This window comes from Macadamia integrifolia, chromosome 4 (genome assembly GCF_013358625.1).
Source record: "Macadamia integrifolia cultivar HAES 741 chromosome 4, SCU_Mint_v3, whole genome shotgun sequence".
NCBI lineage: Eukaryota > Viridiplantae > Streptophyta > Magnoliopsida > Proteales > Proteaceae > Macadamia > Macadamia integrifolia.
In genome coordinates, this window is record NC_056560.1 from 23,567,082 (window position 1) to 23,586,540 (window position 19,459).

General features: G+C 35.4%; 2 protein-coding genes across 4 annotated transcripts in view; one reads left to right on the forward strand and one right to left on the reverse strand.

Annotated features, from left to right (window-relative positions):
• Nucleotides 1-842: 842 nt before the first annotated feature.
• Nucleotides 843-10,044, forward strand: LOC122075397 (choline monooxygenase, chloroplastic). The gene is made up of 10 exons (XM_042640408.1): nucleotides 843-1,298; nucleotides 2,451-2,496; nucleotides 2,644-2,779; nucleotides 6,727-6,801; nucleotides 6,906-7,118; nucleotides 7,288-7,383; nucleotides 7,849-7,970; nucleotides 8,067-8,160; nucleotides 9,512-9,562; nucleotides 9,664-10,044. The coding sequence occupies exons 1-10, from the start codon at nucleotides 992-994 to the stop codon at nucleotides 9,805-9,807; spliced, it is 1,284 nt and encodes a 427-aa protein (XP_042496342.1). The 5' UTR covers nucleotides 843-991; the 3' UTR covers nucleotides 9,808-10,044.
• A 1,781-nt stretch (nucleotides 10,045-11,825) lies between these two features.
• Nucleotides 11,826-19,459, reverse strand: part of LOC122075396 (uncharacterized protein slr1919) — a 57,253-nt gene continuing 49,619 nt past the window's right edge. For all 3 annotated transcript variants that reach the window (XM_042640407.1, XM_042640405.1, XM_042640406.1), the window contains 3 exons: nucleotides 18,046-18,306; nucleotides 13,632-13,904; nucleotides 11,826-12,096 (listed from right to left, as the gene is read on the reverse strand). In XM_042640407.1, coding sequence (XP_042496341.1) covers nucleotides 11,848-12,096; nucleotides 13,632-13,904; nucleotides 18,046-18,306 — 783 coding nt within the window. In that variant the 3' untranslated portion in view covers nucleotides 11,826-11,847. The remainder of the gene's footprint in view (nucleotides 12,097-13,631; nucleotides 13,905-18,045; nucleotides 18,307-19,459) is intronic.

Consider the following 19,459-nt stretch of genomic DNA (forward strand, 5'->3'; position numbering starts at 1 on the left):
GATGCAATTTAGCATGGTGTGCCAAAGTATGTTACTTAGTGACAATAGATTTTGCGCACTAACAGATGTTAGAAAAATGTGATGGTGCATTTTAGCACACGCCAGCGCACATTTGCAAAATGTGCCAATTCTTTTGGTAAATTTTTAGGACCAATATTTTGAGATTTGATTGTCTATTTTGAAGTCCTCTTTGAAGGTCTACCTGAGCATTAAAGAGATTTTGATTAGAGGGAAGGGAGGGGAGGGGAGAGAGAGGATCCCCTATAGAAGACAACAACCAACTCCTTGGCATCAACTACCACTAGTTTAATATGGGTATTTTTGTCATATTTGAATGTTTAATTTTCGAATCTATTTTTTTATGCATAAAACTTCAAATACGAAAAAAATACCCATTTAAGGGATGCAATTAAACACATTTTTTTCATATTATTCATTTTAACAAAATCCAAAATCCCTTCTTAATCGAAAATCTAAACCTAGAGAGGGATATAAGAATACTCCTTATATGCTTCATTACCCTAATATTTATTTCAACCAATCATGAAGAGGGTAATTTAAGTTATTTTTTGGCTTAAAATCCTAATGTATATATTTGTTTCATGATAAATATATGTATTAGTATTTTTGTTTACAAAGTGATCGTATCATACACACAACATATCATTGTTGTACAAGTCTTATGATAGATTTTTTGAGAAGTAATGTTACCATTTGCCCGTTCAATTGTCGTGCATAAACGTTCATGTATCATTGTTGTTCATGAACTTACTAACTATCATCAAATTATTGACATAATGATTGATTTATGTACCTCTCCCCTAAAAAACCTAGTCATGGTGAAGAGTGGATCGGCCAATCTTCATGTCAACTCACTGAGTCTTCTGTAACATCGGACGAGGTGGCTCAGGAAAGACCAGCAATCAGCTTATCAATGCTCATCATTGTACAGTGGTCCAGTCAGTAAACATCAGGAGTCGAAGGACCTTCCATGGCGACGATCAAACCGAACTTTCTCCCCTCACAGACTCTCAAATTCCGCAACATCGACGAGAGAAATCTCAATTCTTTATTTCCTTTTAGGGTTTCGAAAAGTATCTGCAACTCATACTCTCCCAATAAACCCAATTCTTCGTCGCCTTCCAGAATCTCGGCTGAAGCTCGAAGAATGGTGGCAGATTTTAACCCTAAAATTCCATTAGAAGAAGCCTTTACTCCACCCAGTTCATGGTACACGGATCCTTCCTTTTATGACCTGGAGCTTGATCGTGTATTTTATCGAGGCTGGCAAGCCGTAGGTATGTGATTTTTCCTAGACTCGTCTAGACTTGTTTTAATTCAATTGATGGTAGTCACTTAGAATGAAGTTTTTTTAATATTTGTTGAAGGCTTGATGTCATATTGACTACATTGATCATTCTTGTTGACTGGGTGTTGGAATATTTAGGTTAAAAGAACTTAACCCCTCAATGTCTGAACTCCTTGAGAGATATTCTGCTGGTTGATCTCCAATCTCTCCAATCAATATATGTTAATTTCATTATAAATAAATAAATAAATAATCCAAAGGATACATTTTTTGGGTAACATATTTATAAAGGATTTGATTTATTTGAAGAACTTAAATTGCATGCCCCCCCCCCCCCCCCCAAAAAAAAAAAGGGGGGGGGGGGGGGGGTGGCGTCTGATGTGGAAGAATTGCACTTCAGAGGAACACTGCTCCTCTGGAGGATCAGAAAGTGTATGTGGGATCTATCTCTTAAAGTATTTATTCATTACTTGTTATTACAAACAACATTGAAGTAAGATAAATTTCATGAAATTCTTTTGAAGGGAAAATTAAGATTTGACACTGGAAAGGCACTATTAGAAGATTACAATTTTATATCCTTTAATATAAATCAACAAGAATCTTGGAGAAGTTTATCCCCAATGGCCCAAGTATCTGCCACATGGCAGCTCTATTGGCACTTAAATTTTAATGGAGGTCTTGTCCACATTTTCATTTATTAGTCTAGAAAGTTTCAGCCCAAACCACTTTTTCCATGTGCATATGAAGTTTTGAAATCAAGTTGAAAACTGGAGTTTAGCAATGTGTTTGACATTGCAAATGCTTCTATATGTGGTGTGCCATATGGTTGTGATGGGACTCCAAATTTGACAAATGGCTTATCCATGGGGTATACAACTCATCCAGAAGTCAATTTTCCAAGACCAGTCATCCACATGGATTCAAAATGGACTGTCAAGGTCAACCATCTAAATGAAATTTTGAACTTTTTCATCTTGTACCCCTTTATGATCTTGGAAAATTCAGCTAACCAAATGACATGATAATTTAAACTATCATACCCGGGTAATAACAAAGTGGCTTTATTTTTTTGTTTTGAAGATTTGTCTATGCATTTCAATTGTCTAAGGATCTTCAATTGTTATTCTCTTGATTTCAGGATTCACTGAACAGATTAAAAATTGTAATGATTTTTTCACGGGCAGGTACTTTATCTTTCAATATTTGTGAGGTGTGAAAATATTTTCTCTGTTATAAATGAACTGTTGTGAAATTATTAAGAGTAGAATGATGGAGACCTATCAAAATTTCATGAATCCTTTTATAGGTAGCTGATTGCATAAAGCTTGCAGATTGGGCAGTGTGCATTTTGTTATATGTCGAGATGCGAGTGGGAAACTTCATGCTTTTCACAATGTATGTCGGCATCATGCATCTCTTCTTGTATCTGGTAGCGGGAAAATGCCTTGCTTCATTTGCCCTTATCATGTGAGTTCCTATACCATGCATAAATTCTGGTCTAATGTCCTCTACCATGACACTAGACGTGGAAGACTATTGCTTTTCAGTCTATTATATGTTTAGCAAGTATGCTTGCACCTTTTTTTTTTTTTCCCTTTTTTGGTTACTTTGCCTAAGTGGTTTATGAAAGTAAATTCAGTTTTCTGTACATTTCTAACTATTAATGCATGTTTCCTAATGCTTCCTGGAGCTTCTTTTATGTTCCCAATTTAGGAACCTTAACCAAAGTGATGGAATTCGATTAATACCAAAAACTCCTCTTGTTTAGCATTCAGGATCTTTAGAGAATTAGCAATCAGGCTATGTTACAATTATGCTAGAATTGCTTTTCAATAACAAGTGTCTGTTGTCACTCTTAACTTTCCTTCTTTCATGACCTACCTGAAAGAGAATCCAATACCTCTTGGTCGTGAATAATAATTGGGATGAACCAACTCCATGGATATCTTTGCTTCGGAACAAAACAATTATGGACTGCATTAGTCCTCCAGCACGTAAAAGCTGAGGACAATATAACCTCTCTTGGCAGCTTAAGTTGTAAATTGACATTTGCGACTTTATGTAGTACACTGATAAAAGTGGACTTCTCCAAGTGTTATTGGAATTTGGAAATTTAAATTGTTGCTATAGGGGCATGCATTCCTGTTCAGAACGATTCAGTATTCTTTGCATTTTCTGTTATGAAAGTAAAATCGTGCTCCAAGGTCATGCAGGTTTATTGGGTGAATGGGCAATGTAATTGTATTCGTTATATATATATATATATAATTTTTTTTTTTGTAATTCTAAAAAACAAAGGACTACACAGAGTAGCAGAATTTATACAGCATATTGGCATTATCTACCAAGAATTTCCTAGTCATTGCCTCTTTTGGAATATTTTTAATCCCAAAAACTAGGCCATCATTAGTTTTTAAACAAAAATTTGGATGAGAAAAAAAGAGCTCCGTTTCCAAATGAGTGAGTGCCTTTGTTACCGGCCTCAAAGTAGAAATCAGCAGGAAAGAGCTGGTTGATACTTAGATTCAAGTTAGCATCGCATTCCCCACAAGTGAAAAATTAAAGCCATCGATCAATTAAACAGAGAACAGATCAGACATGAAGAAAATTGAGACGTCGAAGTTCCATACATAAAGCAGCGAATAAATTTCAACAGAGCCCTCCAACTAGCCATAGATCAAACAGATGACTTCCGGGAAGAAAATTTCCAAATAGAAAGCAATCAAACTAAGATAACAAAGCGAAAATTTCAAAGAGGAAGAAATCTCTGATTAGAAGACAATGAAATTAAGTTAAAATGTACAAAGAGAAATTTTCAGTGAAATAAAAAAGGAAAAAAATATTGAATGGGGATTTGAAAATAACGAATATATGCTAAATAGAGAAAAAGGGAGGAAGGTGAGAGAGAAAAGGGTGAATAATTTTTATTGGTAAGGAAAAAAATATAAAATATAGTTTTTTTTTTTTTAAATAAATCTTAAAAAACATTTTTATAAAAGAGGGAAGGAAAAGGAACGTGGGAGAGGAGGAAAGGTTTTTGAGAGAAAATGAGAGAGATGAGAAGATGAGAGAGAGAGAGAGAGAGAGAGAGAGAGTAGGAAACTGTGGAGATTAGAGAAAGAAAATCATAAAATATATTTTAAATAGAGAAAAAGAGGAAAGGGAGAGGGAGGACGGCAAGGAATTTTGATTGGTAAGGTAACTAATAAGATTTTGGTAGAAAAAAATTCTTAAAATATGGATTAAAAAAAAAAAAAATCCTAAAAGATATTTTAAAAAGAGAGAGAGAAAAAAAAGGAGGAACATGATAGAGGAGGGAAAGGTTTATTGCAAAAGAAAATTGAAAGTGAGAAAGAGAGAGATAAGGAAAGAGATTTGAGTGATTTTTAAAGAATATTTAATAATATTAAAAAATATAAAGGGTACCAATAATATCGGAAAAATAAAAAAGATTAACAAAAAAGATAAGGAAAAAACTAAGGTATTTAAATAAGTAAGAGGGGTAAAGTAGTCAAGTGAAAGATTAGCCACGAAGTATGAGTACATGCACTTGTATAATAGTATATATATATATACACTAGTAAAAAAAATTTGCATGTCTGGCAGAGAGAGAGAGAGAGAGATTTGAACACAAATGCTTAGAAGAATATTCACATAAAGATTCATACTATAGATATATGAATACAAAATTTGAACCAGAAACCTTTTGATTTCTCAAGAATGAATAGCAATGTCAAAACAAGAATTGGGGACTTCTCCCTTAGTGAGGATGAAGAAATAAAGAAATAAAGAAACAAAGTTTAAGACTCCTGGCCTTGTGCTTTGTCTAGTATCATGTACATGTATAAACATATCAATCCCTCCGTTTCTAATATGGTCCACCACCCATCCCTTTTCTCGTGTTTTCATCAACCCTTGAAGAAGTCCCCTTGTTGTTGCCTCACCATTTTTTCCTGCTATCAGATAATTAGCCTGAAGTAAGATACATTTTCCTTTTTGAATAATGGCATATGCCCATCCAGAAATTTTATTAGGCTGATTCGATAGCCCTGTGATTACAAGAATCTTCTTGTGAGAAAAGAGAAGAGGAATAGATGTACCAGATTGAGGATAATGGTTAATTACCTGAGATGCAGCAGATTTATCAACGTACCCATTATTAATCCAGTATTCTATCTGTTTAATGATAGTATATGGCAATATGGATTTTAAAGTGTTATATTCAATTCATATTTCAAAGTGGTCCCTTTTAGTGTGCCCTCCATCTTTACTATGCTAAGATGGAAACTAGACTAGCTGAATTTGGAGATTAATTTTTCTTCCCACCTAAATCAAGTACTTTCCTGCTTGGAAAGCATATGTGCTCCTGTATTGTGATTATTTCCTAGGCTAAAATTGTAATGCCTACTTTTTCTGGTCTTTTGGTGTTCAATGGATTTTAAGCGAACACATTTATAAACTAGTGCTGGCATTAACCAATTCAAGCCAATATTTTTAGGAACTGTTGATCCCAAGTTCCCAACACTTCATTGAGTAAACTCAAGTGTGCTTGTAACACCCAAAAATGCATTAGAGCTGGGGGGGGGGGGGGTGGGGGGTGGGGAGCACAATGATCTTGATGATGTTGGGAAAGACACTTACCACCATACATGCTTCGAGATGCTTGGGAACTGGTCGTTTGGAGACTATTTCAAAAGGGAAGCAATTGAGTGGCCGTGGGAGCTTCTGACACAGCTTAGTGGGTAGATTTTATCTACTTTTCCTGCTTCATTTTCTGAATGCCATACCATGGTGAATATTTCCCAAGGATTTAAGTATTGAAAACAGCCTCTCCGTGAATGGGGAGTAAGACTGCGTACATTATGACCCCTCTCCAGACCCTGCAGTAGTGGGAGCCTCGTGTACTGGTATGCCCTTTTTTACATTTATGAACCGGTGCACCTATTCATGACGTCATGTCACATGGTTCTTCACTTCGTCAAGTTAGTTTGTAAAGCAATGTTTATTAACTCATATAGGCAAATCTTTATTTATCCTTGACATTTTTCTGCACGTCAATAAAGTTCTTATCAAATTTCCTTACATTTAATTTGTGATACCTTCTTGTGCTAGCTTTGATTAATTTTGAGAATTTGCTTAAAGATTCTATTCTGTGACTGTAGACAGAACATTAACAATAAGAGCTTTCTCGAGAAAACCTTATCTCCTCCCATGCAAACTAGGATTATGGGACTTAACGGTTTCGTTTCTGAATGTCAACAAAATGAGAATGGATAGTCTAATTAATAGTTAGATGTATATATGAAAAAAATGCAATTGAAGATTAAGATACCATCAAAGTTCTTCATTTTGTTCTCACCTTATTTAATATTTATGATACAGAATCCATATGACATGCTTAGTATCTTTTGTAGGGATGGACTTATGCACTAGATGGAGTACTCCTCAAAGCAACAAGAATATCTGGAATAAAGAACTTCGATGGAAATGTATGCAGCAGCACTATCTTGGTGGCTGTCTTGTTCCCCTTTTTCATAACTTTTAGTCAGATTGAAGGGATGATTATGATTCTTTTTCTGGCCATGAAAGGCAGGGGTTTGGGCTTAAACCTTTGAAAGTGGCTACCTGGGGGCCATTTGTACTTATCAGTTTGGACAAAGACATTCAGCCTCAACAGGAAGCTGATATCAAGATAGTAGCAGATGCATGGCTTGGTAGCGGTTCAGAACTATTGAGCAGCAATGGGATTGATTCTTCTCTAACTTATGTTTGCAGACGTGAATATACAATTGAATGCAATTGGAAGGTTTGTTTTTTAGAGTTCATTTTGATTAGAATTGAATTCCAGGGGTCATGTTCTATATTGTTTTGGTAGATTTATTAGTGGGATGAAAAATTTCCTGCTTCATTCCAAACATATATCAATTCATCATGCAGGTAATCATTGCAAATGTATATATCAATTTTTCATGCAGGTATTCTGTGACAACTACTTAGATGGTGGTTACCATGTGCCATATGCGCATACAAATCTTGCATCTGGTCTTAAGCTTCAGTCTTATTCCACTACAGTAAGCTCTCTACTTTCTGGTATTAATTATTAAAGGATGCATATTTTCTTAATACACTATGTTCAGAACTAGAAGGGTGTTATTAGTAGACTAAACCTGTCAGGAATGTATTGTATAAGAAAGAGGAAGATATTTGATATTAAAAATGTCTTGGGGAAAAAATTACTTGCTGGTTTATTTTAGGATTTTAGCAACTACGCATAGGGGGTAGTATACCCAGGTATATTTATCTTCCTGTGCTCATGACACATTGTTCACATTGTCATGCACCCATTGCCAATGAATTTATTTCTTTCCCAATCCACACTAGACTAGATGCAGACTTAAGAAGCCATTGCATTCCATATATGAAGTGGACCTTTCTGTTACTAGATTCTTGATATGATTTAGGATCGGTTGATTCTTGGTTTGGAATAGGAGGATGGTTGACTCTGCAATATCTGACAATTATTATTAATTAAGTAGACATTTGAGAAGGTTAGCATCCAAAGATGTGACGGTGGTTCTACGGAAGGAGGAGATGGCTTTTATAGACTTGGATCAAAAGCTCTCTATGCTTTTGTTTATCCAAACTTTATGATCAATAGGTAATACTTTGATTATTGGTGTTTTCAAACTTAATCTATTTATTGTTTCTGTCAACTTCTTATAGAACGTGATGTTATATCATTTTGTTTTCCCAGGTATGGTCCTTGGATGGATACAAATCTAGTACTTCCACTAGGACACCGTAAATGTCGAGTTATATTTGATTACTTCCTTGATGCTTCTTTGAAGGTAATGCCTCATGCATGTTTATTAACTCTGCTGAAGCTCTCGTTATATATGGACCATCAACCTGTGCTGTCAAGGAAATTTGGGCCAAGGGCGTAAGAAGTTAGTGAAACAAGATTGAATGGTTTTCATTCTTATCTAATGATTCTCATTATTGTGGTGGTGCTTATTAATTATTGTATCATTTCCTAAATTTTTATCTCAAAAGTGCATGACTTTCACGGACTTCTGTAGACCTGCTATGATTTTTCAGAGAGCTTCCATAAGTTCCATGAACTTCAACGAAGTATTACCACTTCGGTGGGGAACAAACTATATAATGAAACTGTATTTTAGAATCTTGCTATGATTTGTCAAACACTTCCCCTTGTAATTTCTCGAATGCCCATACATTTCTTGTTGGACATAGCTAGACACTCATCTGGACACTGCTCTGTGTCTTTTGCGTTGAATCTGGCAGAATTTGGTTGGTCTTGGGTTTTTTCTTCTTATCCTAGATTCCTTGTTAATTTTTTCATTTGGCTTGCTTTACTGACATGCATTAAGATACATCATACATATACTTCTCAACTTTTCCCTTTGTTTTAATTACCGTCGGCATTAATTTTTTTTTTTTCAGTTACATAATATTATGTAAATCTAACATAAAAGAGGCAAGAAAATAGAAAGTACTAAACCATGATCCAAGCACCAAACAGTCTCTATGTGACGTCTGTCACTTTAAGAAAGAACTTTGAGAACCTATTTTGGAGGTGCTCAACAGCATGACAAACTAAACTGATCAATTAAATTTACAAATAAATATTTGCTTTAATGCTTATTAATCTTAGAAAACTTGGTTCAAGATATTTAATTTCAGTGGGGTACCCCATTTTGCCTGCTGTTGAATCCGAAATATTTCAATGAAGTGGGCAAAATGGGGGCAAAATTTGTTAAATGTCACCGAAATGTATGGATATTCCCTTTTTGTACCCTAAACATTGGGATCTTTGCATAACTGTCTGAGACTTCCCATTTAGGCATAAATAAACATTTTGAATCATTAGTTTGAAAATTAATAAAAAAATCCGAAGTGGTAGCCTGGTAGGATGGCGTCAGACCCAATTTTTTCAGTGTATGCCGTAGCCTGTATTGTTTCCCATAAGTAATCCATTCTATACATAATTTAGGACTAGAACAAATAACATTTAATCAAAAAAATTGAAATATGCATTAGAATGAAGAAGTATAAAATTAGCAAGCATTCCACGGTTATCAAAATTGTGAAGCCACTTAACATTACCGTTTATTCTACCATGTTTTCAGTTCTTAATTCTCTCTGCTATGGAAGAAGCTAATATTTTTTTTATGTCAGGATGACAAAGCTTTTGTTGATAGGAGTCTTGAGGAAAGTGAAAGAGTGCAGGTATGAGCAAACATTGTTTACTTCTTTATAGTAGAAATAATTTAGGTTTTACAAAAGTAAAATCATTTTTATCTAATGGATGTATACAAGAGATTGTGTAGATGGAAGATATCACCTTATGCGAAGGTGTTCAAATGGGTCTAGAATCACCAGCATACTGCAGTGGTAGATACGCTCCTACTGTTGAGAAGGCCATGCACCATTTTCACTGTCTGCTGCACGAGAGCCTTATTAATGACATCTAAGTTCATCTCTATTTAAAGCATAAATTGCTAACTTATTGCCAATTTGCATTTAATGGCATCCTTTTGTACACTGATTGTTGTTGATAATTTGAGTATTTGATTTTTTACAGCAATTTATGTCTTGTATAGTTTTCCTAAGAGCTATCTGGCACCCTTGTTTTAATGCCAATGGTTGCACGATCTGAAGGATGTAATTGTTACATTGCACGAGTATGTATTTGCTTGTCTTGGCCAAAATATACCCAGTCATCTTCCCACCCCTGCCAAAAAAAGGTAGAAAATTTTGAAAAAAAAAAAAAAAAAAAAAAAAAAAAAAAAAAAAAAAAAAAAAAAAAAAAAAAAAAAAAAAAAAAAAAAAAAAAAAAAAAAAAAAAAAAAAAAAAAAAAAAAAACAAAAAACAAAAAACAAGAAACAAGAAACAAGAAACAAAAATGAAAAAAGAAAAAAGAAATGTTAGGATGCAAATATAAAAATGGTTGAAAGATAACCTGCTGGAATATCTCTCTTGAACATCAATTTGGAAAGTGGGAGTAGTAACTCCGGTCAGTTTGGTATTATGTTTTAACAAAATGAACAGTTTGTATAGGGCCTGAGGGATTTTCTTGCTAGGTTAGAAATTGAACACCACAGTTTTTGGTGGGTTGAATTCCTATTGATCATGGGAATGAAAAATTTGGAAGATAACTAATGCAAATTTTGTACCTGCACCACCTGATTCAAGGTGATTAGAGGTGGCTGCCAGCACTTTGGAATTTTAAGATCCAAAAGGATACTAATAAGATAATAGAACCTGCAGTGTTTATCTTTCTCCCTTTTCTCTCCTTTGAAATTACTCCATTCCCTTCTTGTCTGCAGCGTTTATCTTTCTCCATTTTCTCACCTTTGAAATTATTCCATTCCCCTTCTTGTAAGATGCTTTGTCCTGTGCCCCTATTGGTGCTGCCTGCTAGTTTACCATCACCACCTACCCCCACTCCTAAAATTAAAGCCATGTTAGAAAATTAGAATAATGTAGCAGGTCATCTGCTTTACTCGACACTAATTCACGTCTTGCTTCTTTCACAATGGGGAACCAACAAAAACCTCAGTTTGCACCAGGAGGTTCCCCTATTCTTGTTGCACTTGTAGCTGGAGAGTGCATTGCTATCCAGCGTAGTTGAGAGAGAGAGAGAGAGAGTGAGAGAGATTATTTGGACCGTATCTGCCTAGGATATACCCTTCTTCCTTTTCTCTCTAAAGCACACGCACAATTTGAGGGTGGTTCAGGGGACTGCCATGATAGTTTATCATGATGGTCGAGACTTGAGAATGAAAATAAATAAATGAATAATTTCATTCAAAGTTGAGATATTTTAGCTTAATGAGGTATTCGTTTTCCAAAAAATATGGTTTCAGTTTAAAAAAAAAAAAAAAAAAGAAAGTACACTCCAAAATAGTGTTAATTGCATATACCATGATCATCCTGCGACTGGAATCCCAAAAGTACAGTCCATCCTACATAATCACGTTTCCGTTAACCCTCTCACCACCAATGTAGAGGATACAATTGAGCAGGTTTGATGCGGTATCCACACCAACCTGAATCCATTTAAATGAAATATTCAATAAAATGCATTTTAAAATTGGGTTTGATTTGTGTCGCCTCAGATCATGAATTCAATCTTGGTAAAAATTCTGGATCATTTTAGGGTTTATGTTTCTTACACCAGGAACGTACATATCTAAATCCAACACACTCCCTAGCATTGGGACTTTTTTTGGGGGGGAGGGGGAAATCCAGCATTATGAATCCAGTACGAAAATGAAAGTGCCAGGGGAGCCGAATCCAGGGGGAAGATCAAGATCCGAAGCCAGACATAATAGTAGTAATTCTGATGAGGGTTCAGATCATTGTGGGATCAGACCCAAGTCTGGCTTGTTTAATGTTCAAACAGAGGGTTTGCAACATTTCTGTGAAAGCTGAATTTAAAAAATTAAAATTAAAATTAAAATAAAAATAAATTTGCACTTACCAATATAACCGATGAAGGAATTCCATTTCATAAATCGTCTTGTCGGTAGCATGTATGCAACTTGTGAAGAAACCTAGACAAACAAAGCCAAGATTCTTCTGGAAACCTACGACCTAATTGTATGGCTAATGCAGATATGACATCTACAGTAAATTTATGAACATCAGGCTTCACAGCCATGCGAATCAGCATAGCCGCCCACACTTCTGGTGCCAGCTTTATTGCTTGGCGGAGTGATTGAAATCCTGTCACCACCCTTCTCATCATTTCCTGCTTCTGTGAAGAAAACACAAGATAGTAACATCAGAAAACTGGAAATTTAGAACAATTCAGAACTCCAAACTCAGACAAACCCCCCACCTCCCTCCCCCGCCCCCCGCCCCCGCCCCCGCCCCAGCCCCAGCCCCAGCCCCAGCCCCAAAATAAATAAATAAAATAAGAATGAATTCCACAATCTTGACACAACTGAAGGAACTTAAAAAGAAAGAAAACAGAAAATAAGAACAGATATTTGAGAGATTACGTAGATGTAATTACAAAATGAAGAATAAGACATTCTAGAATTTGTTCATCTTGTTCTCCACAGTTGCAACCTTAGTGGAGTGCTTGTTTGGAGCAATGACATACTGAAGGTTTGTGCTAGGCAGGGAAAGAATCATTTAATTGGGTCAAAGAACACTAGCAAAGCCATAGATGACAATCTAATTTTGAAACAAAAAATAGATCCAACCATTATCTCACATCCAGATTCCTATAGAAACTTTCTGAAAATAAAAGATTATGCGCATCTTTAACCTAAAACTGACTTGGCTAAAACTGTTGCCCAGAACTCAAGCAATCGTTCCCTCTTGAATGGAAAACTAAAACTAGTATATCTACTATCTAGCACATTCATATTCTTTAGAAACATAATCCCCAATCATGGGGAAGGTAGGATGATAATTGGCATTTCTTGAGGTGGGGACTAGATGGGTGCTGGACAGAGTTACCGACACAGGAACTAGTGAAAGTATCAGAATGCCAGCGTTGTAAATTCTCTGGGGTTCAGGGAGAAGTTGAATTCTATAGTTTATTTACAAGTCCACCCTCTATACATTTTTGTCCACCCTCAAGAAGATCCGAATTGTATCAACAATCCTAGTACTGGAACTGTGCTTTGGGCAAAGACTTGGATGAGAAGACTAGCATCAACTAGATGATATAGATCGACAAGTGTCAGAGGAAAGCATAGGACATGCATTTCAAGTTCAAGATCACTTTCAAATATAATACATAAAAATAAATAAAAAATAGTGATACATGATAATAGGATGAAACGTTGAACACAGAGAGAACTGCACAAGCATACATGCACATACCAGGAGTGAGTTTAGAAATGGTCATAATTGTCATGATGTCGCATATATAATGAGTCCAGGTGAAAAGACTGTGTAACCATATTTTATTTTTTTATTTTTTGATATTAAAATTCATACGCATCTGACTGCCCAAATCTTAAATTGAAAATGACGAGTCAAAATTGAACCCAAATTGGCAAAACCGTAAGAAAAGCACCACCAAGCACTGACATTTTTCAATTCTATTGATACTACTATTTACCCAGTTTGAACCACATTACAAACTATTTATTGAGACAAAACTCAAGTGGTCAGATGGGTGCAGATCCAATCTTAGTCCAAAACTGCCATGATCTGTGCCCTTTATGACGTGACATTGAAATATCACTGTCTGCAATGTGGTACTTGGTGAATGATTTACCATGGTCACCGACTTCTGTGAACTACAAAGATACATATGGACGTTTGACCAACCTCAGAATGTGATGTTTCTTTGGTTTCAAACCCATTAAGGATACATGGGGAAGCCTCTTTCAGAAAAGTATCAGCTGCTCTAATTATGTCTTGAACAAGGAAAATTCGGACCCTCTGACCCTTCTCAGATAGAATGAAATTAAATAGATCTTCAGTTGAAGCAACAACAGCACGCATGTCAAAGGATTTCCATCCAAAAGCATTAGAAGTATTTTCTGTGCTGCTACTAGAAGGCCCTTCAGATTCTGAGGCCTGCTCAGATATTGCTGCTATCTGAAACAGAACAGAAATTTCACATTATTTTTATTCATTTATTTTGAGAATGCAAGTTATCAGACATTATTTTCAAAAATATTGAATTCAAGAAGATAGTGGATAATAGAATATTAATCAATAATTAAAAAATATATATATATATATATATATAATCAGAGAAAACTCTACTTCATCAGCATTTTAAGGAACTATATAGGCCAGAAAAATTTGACAGAAATAATGTTATTTCAATTTGAGCTTTACCGATCTTCAGCTCTTTTCTGAGTTTTCAAGTTTAGAAACTCTACTTTAATTGTTTCCATGTTATAAAGCACCCAATACAAAATGATTTATAACTGTAAAGATCTGTACCATGGGATAATTTCTGAGTCCTAGTCGTGTTATGTGTTGATATCTGAGTTTAGTTGATAGATTGTTAGCTAGTTAGCGCTTAATAGTAGTGCTTATTGTATATTTTCCTATTGTAATGATGTGTTGGAGTCTTAGTAGCAAACCTATTAAGACTCCACTCTGCTGATTAATAAGTAAGGGAGGAAGCCACGATAGGTGCTTGCTGAATCCTATCTTGGCAGTTGGAATTCTATTCTATTGTTCTCTCGCTTCTGCAACCGAGAACTGGTTCTGAGGTTCTCTTTAGGAATAAGAATGCTATATGGGCAAGGAATAGGAAAAAAATATATGGAAGAAAGATTTGTATCAACAAGTTTATCTATGTACATCACTTTAAGTCTTAACTAAGACAATACCAAATCTATGGTATTCTTAACCAAATGAGAAAGAAATCATAATCCATTCAACTATTTAATGTGGCTTACTACATCAGAAAGTGATGCAGGAGCATCCTCCAATATGACTCCCTTACATGAATCCACATAAGTGGAGCATTACCCAGTCGCTCATAAAGACCATTCAGGTTTTATTAAGCAATGGAAAATTTGAGTTCTCCTTTAATTTTACTTCCATTAACTATTAGGAGTTCCTAGGTTTCAGCTTTAGTCATGGACTTCTTGTTTAATCACGATTTCTTGGTCTTTCATTGAGCTTAATTAATTGGTCCTTCTAAGTCATCCAAGTCTTTTTTAGTTCCAAAGAGGTTTAGAAGTTGGTTAATAGAGTTTAAGTTCAATAAGGAGTTTTCGATTTTCTTGTCATAAATCATGCTCTTCAGTTTTGAAAATTGTTGACTTTGGGTTGATGGCTTCAATCAGGTGTATGTTTCAAGTTTGCAAAAATTTGGAATTTGAGACATTTCTTCACATACTCAGTGCAGTTGGCTTCCATCATGTTCCAGTAATACTCTAGTCTGAGGATCTTTTTGACCAACATCCTTGCATTCATGTGAGGGACATTTATCTGCTCTTTCTGGCTTCGAATTTGCCATTTGCAGTTATATTGCTTGCTATCTGGTTACTGTGGTGTATGTCCCTTACACAGTTGTCAGGGATTCTCCTAGGCGGCATCTAAGAGTCCATGTGCAGTCTAGGGTCCAAGGCGACAGCATGCCTTATTTGCTGCAGGAAAGGTGACTGTCTTGATCACTTGGGCACGTCACCATGGACGTCTTGTGGCTTGGCAGACGCCATATTGTATGGTGTTTTATTTTTTGTTTTTTATATTATATGAATTTTATTCTAATTCTAACCCTATTATTGGTTTGTGTACAAAAATTATGAAGCAAATGCAATACATGGAATCATACTTACATGGTTAGATTCTCTATAATTCTGTTTCTTAAATACACGTTATTATGCTCTTCGTTTATTGCTTCATTTTTTGATGAATATGCTTACATTATATCCTATCCTTTTTTAGGTCATTACTAGCATTAATATATCCTATTGCATTAATATATTTACATTAATTGATCATATTGCATTACCATCATAATTATATATATGGCATAAATACAACATATAATGCACACATAGGGTGCCTAATTGATGCCTAGTTGGGTCCTGTGATGCCTAGGCATCCCTCCACCGCCTTGACAACTATAGTCCGCTATCATTTCTGCAAATTTCAATATGGTTTTCAGTTAAATACAATCAATCAGAAAAGGAATTTCAAACTCAGATTTATTTACAGTAATGTCAGTTTTTTATTTGAATGGAGAATAGTTTTCTATTGTTGATTTGGAGTCTTCATTCAAATATCAGCCATAGATGGATTCTATCCCTTAATGCTCTTTTGATTCTGAGTTGCAGACCTCTCAGACCAGGTCCTTTCCATTTGAGATTTTTATGGATGAGTTCCCTATCCATAACAAAATTGCTAGTGTTAATTCGTATGAGATAACACTTAACAGGTTGGAATAAAATTTTGATATTTCCGCTGAACTGCTACAGTAATTGTTCAGTTCCAGGAACAATTACTTTTTGGCCAATTTTCTGTCAACCATTCAGCTAGCTACTTATAGATTCTAAGAGAGCTGCAAGTCAGGAATTATAAACTGAAATCTTATTTGAATCTGAGGTCTACTGACTTCTACAAAATTTTTGATTGATTTCTAGTTAAGCTTGAGTTTCTGTCCAAACGTAGTTATATATAAAAGAATAACACATTATGTTGTTCGTTTGGTCCGGATTTATGCTCTTTTCATATTCGGACAATGGGGTGGGTCCATCTGCAAACTGATAAGGGATATTCAAACCGCACTTGTGCAAGGAATGTTTCCATGGCCCATTGCCTTCACTCAACCACAAGTATCTGAATAATTATACTGAAACTCCGAAAGATTGTTGAAGTTAGCTCTAAATTGTAGATTTGGGAAAACTCCAGTAGCCAGTCCATTGAGTTCACCAATATATCAGAAAATACAACAGTCCTCTCACTCAGTATACCACATCTGCTACCACACCTGCAGCCATACGCATAATTCATTGTGCTGTGGGCCTTCCCATCAAAGTTAAGCATCATCAATTCCAATTCTGGTTTAGTCTAAAATGGATTTGGAGCTGGCTCCTAGTAAGGAAGATGCAGTTCTACCCAGATATTCCCAGTGTCTTCAAATTGGTCCAATTCTCAAATCAAATAAAGCGGCCTTCGCAGCCTCCTCATAAGTTCTGACCATCTTTCTGGAGCTCCTGGTTTCTTCCTGCAAGAGGTGCAGTACGATGTGGCTCCAGTAAGGTATAGGGATTCATACTAAAGCTATCCTTCCAAAACTTTCTCCTGGAGATATTTTGCTAAGTAATCCTTACATAGATATCTCCTTGTGGAAATAATCCTTACATACATAAGCATGATAACTCCAGTTTAAATGAGATCCAGTTGAATATGGTCAACTATACACTTGCACCCAAACAGGAGACATAAATGCAATCAGAAGTATGTCAACCCATAACTGATAAGAACATATAGCCTTTAACCCAATGTAAAACAACAGGTATACAACATAAGCCAAGTCTATGATGCATCACAATGCAGAAACAGATGAAACATCATAGCATAAAACTATAATGTTTTCCTTTTCCCATGCACTTGTAAGTCATCAGTTTCCACTGTATGCTCTTCAACACTCCCCAACCCAAAAATAAATAAATAATAAAAAAAAAAAATTCCTGTATCTAAAATTTATCAAAGTTCTAACAATATGTAAAATTGACTCTTTTGAAAGAAGTTCTCATGTTATTCATATCATATGCTTATTTTCGCTCATCTGTTTATATTTTATAACTATCTTATTTGAATTTTTACGCAAATCCAGGTGGGTGTTTATGTTCCAATATGACTTCCTTTTAAAATAAAAAAATAAAATAAAATTTTGCAACATCAAAGCAAAAAGCCAACAAGAATAGAACCAACCAAAACAATCTGAGAAAGACACCCAAGGTACCTAGTCATAGTGATATATAAAGGATAATGGAGTACAATTTTTGCATTTCAAAGTTATGAAGTCTTACTTCTAATAGCAAGTCAGCAAGATACTAATACCAGATAAAATGAAGTGTTTAGGAAAATAGACATTAGGTATTTCTCCGCAATATGTTGCAAAAAAGGCTTTGAAGGAACTACAGCAAAAACATTGAACACTTTAAACAGCTGGATATCATGAAACATGAACACTTTAAACAGCTGGATATCATGCAGTAGAAATAACAATTGAATGATACAAACAACAACAGGCAAGAAATCCTACCAGGCGTTCAAGCCGTCTCCACCGTATGGAGCCATCATTACAGATAAGAAGCTCTCTTAATATTTTCCTCATATCAGGACTCGGGTCTGCCAAAAGCCTCCCAATAACAAAAGGGTATGCACTCTCAACAACTTTGAAATCAGGATCCAAGGCCTTTGCTGTCCCTTCAAGTGATCCTAATGCCCTTATAACCAGAGCATAGTCAGGGGGGAGAGAGAAGTTAAACTCGTACATGACATTGTACAATTGGTTCATTATGCCCTGAAAGAAGAAGAAAGAGGTCAGAGCTTTTCCTCCTCTGGCTATATAGATCTAATGTCCAGATGTTAATATTTTGTACTCCAAAACACTGACAATATCTGTTAACACAACTTATCCATTGCAGCAAGAGTCACATCTTGTTGAAAGCAACCTGCTTTAATGCATGATCTATAATGTAAGTCCAAAATGTTAATCATGCATGATTATATGGTCATAATTAGGGCATCAAACAGGTTGGATCCAAAATGATCTGAGTGACTTATCACTACCAAATCCCGGTCTTGATATGAATCCAACTAGATTTAAATGCACTCCAAAAGCCTAACGATGTAAGATTGAATCACAAGTGATCCAATCCCAGGTAGGATCTTTAGTATATTTAATAAATTTCAGATTCAAGAACAAATCAGAAAAATAGAGGAGAGAGAAGGAAAGAAATAATGGGGTAGGGGAATGGCTATCTCAACCTGGGTCTCTCACCCTCAACTATCCCAGTTGATGAACACAACCTATCTCAGACAAATCTTTGCAAACAGCAAGAGAAATTTTCATTCAAATCCGTGTGCAATGTTGTAGCCCCTTGCAAAGTTCTATAAAAGACTCAAAACAGACTCAAACACTAAAAGGGAAAGGCCTAACCAATCTTTAACTAATCGGGAAACCTAAACTGACTAGGAAACTAAAATAACAAAGAAAATAGACTCCAAACATGACTCTAACTAAACTAATGAACTAAATCTCTTTTTCTTACTTTCTACCCATATTTTAGGCCCATTAAAGTGGCCTACTACAAAGAAAACCCATGAGATCAAAGGCCCAACACCTACGTAACCCAACCCAAGGCTTATTTCCAATAAAATAAACCCTTTAAGTGACTTATCTGCATTACCTAATGGAACCAAAATACAGATAGAAAGTCAGTAGGATCTTGGAAATTTAAGCATTTAACTCATGCTTGGATAAACAACACACTACTTCAATCCCAAACCCCACTCTACAGTCCAGATATGAGTCCAACCTTGCATGATCAAACCTGAATCTAAGGGAATTTCAGAACATACTCAATTGTAAGATTCAAATCTAGTGTAAATGGATTTGGAAGGTGTGGATCTTGGATCTGACCCACTCTATTCATTTTATGCCATTTGAACTC

What these genes read in the sequence shown, in the direction of transcription:
- LOC122075397 (XM_042640408.1), top strand. Translation starts at nt 992, where the DNA reads ATGGCGACGATCAAACCGAACTTTCTCCCCTCACAGACTCTCAAATTC. An exon ending in TCGAGGCTGGCAAGCCGTAG is followed by an intron (nt 1,299 to 2,450) that starts GTATGTGATTTT and finishes TCTTGATTTCAG; the next exon opens with GATTCACTGAACAGATTAAA. An exon ending in GCTTCATTTGCCCTTATCAT is followed by an intron (nt 2,780 to 6,726) that starts GTGAGTTCCTAT and finishes TATCTTTTGTAG; the next exon opens with GGATGGACTTATGCACTAGA.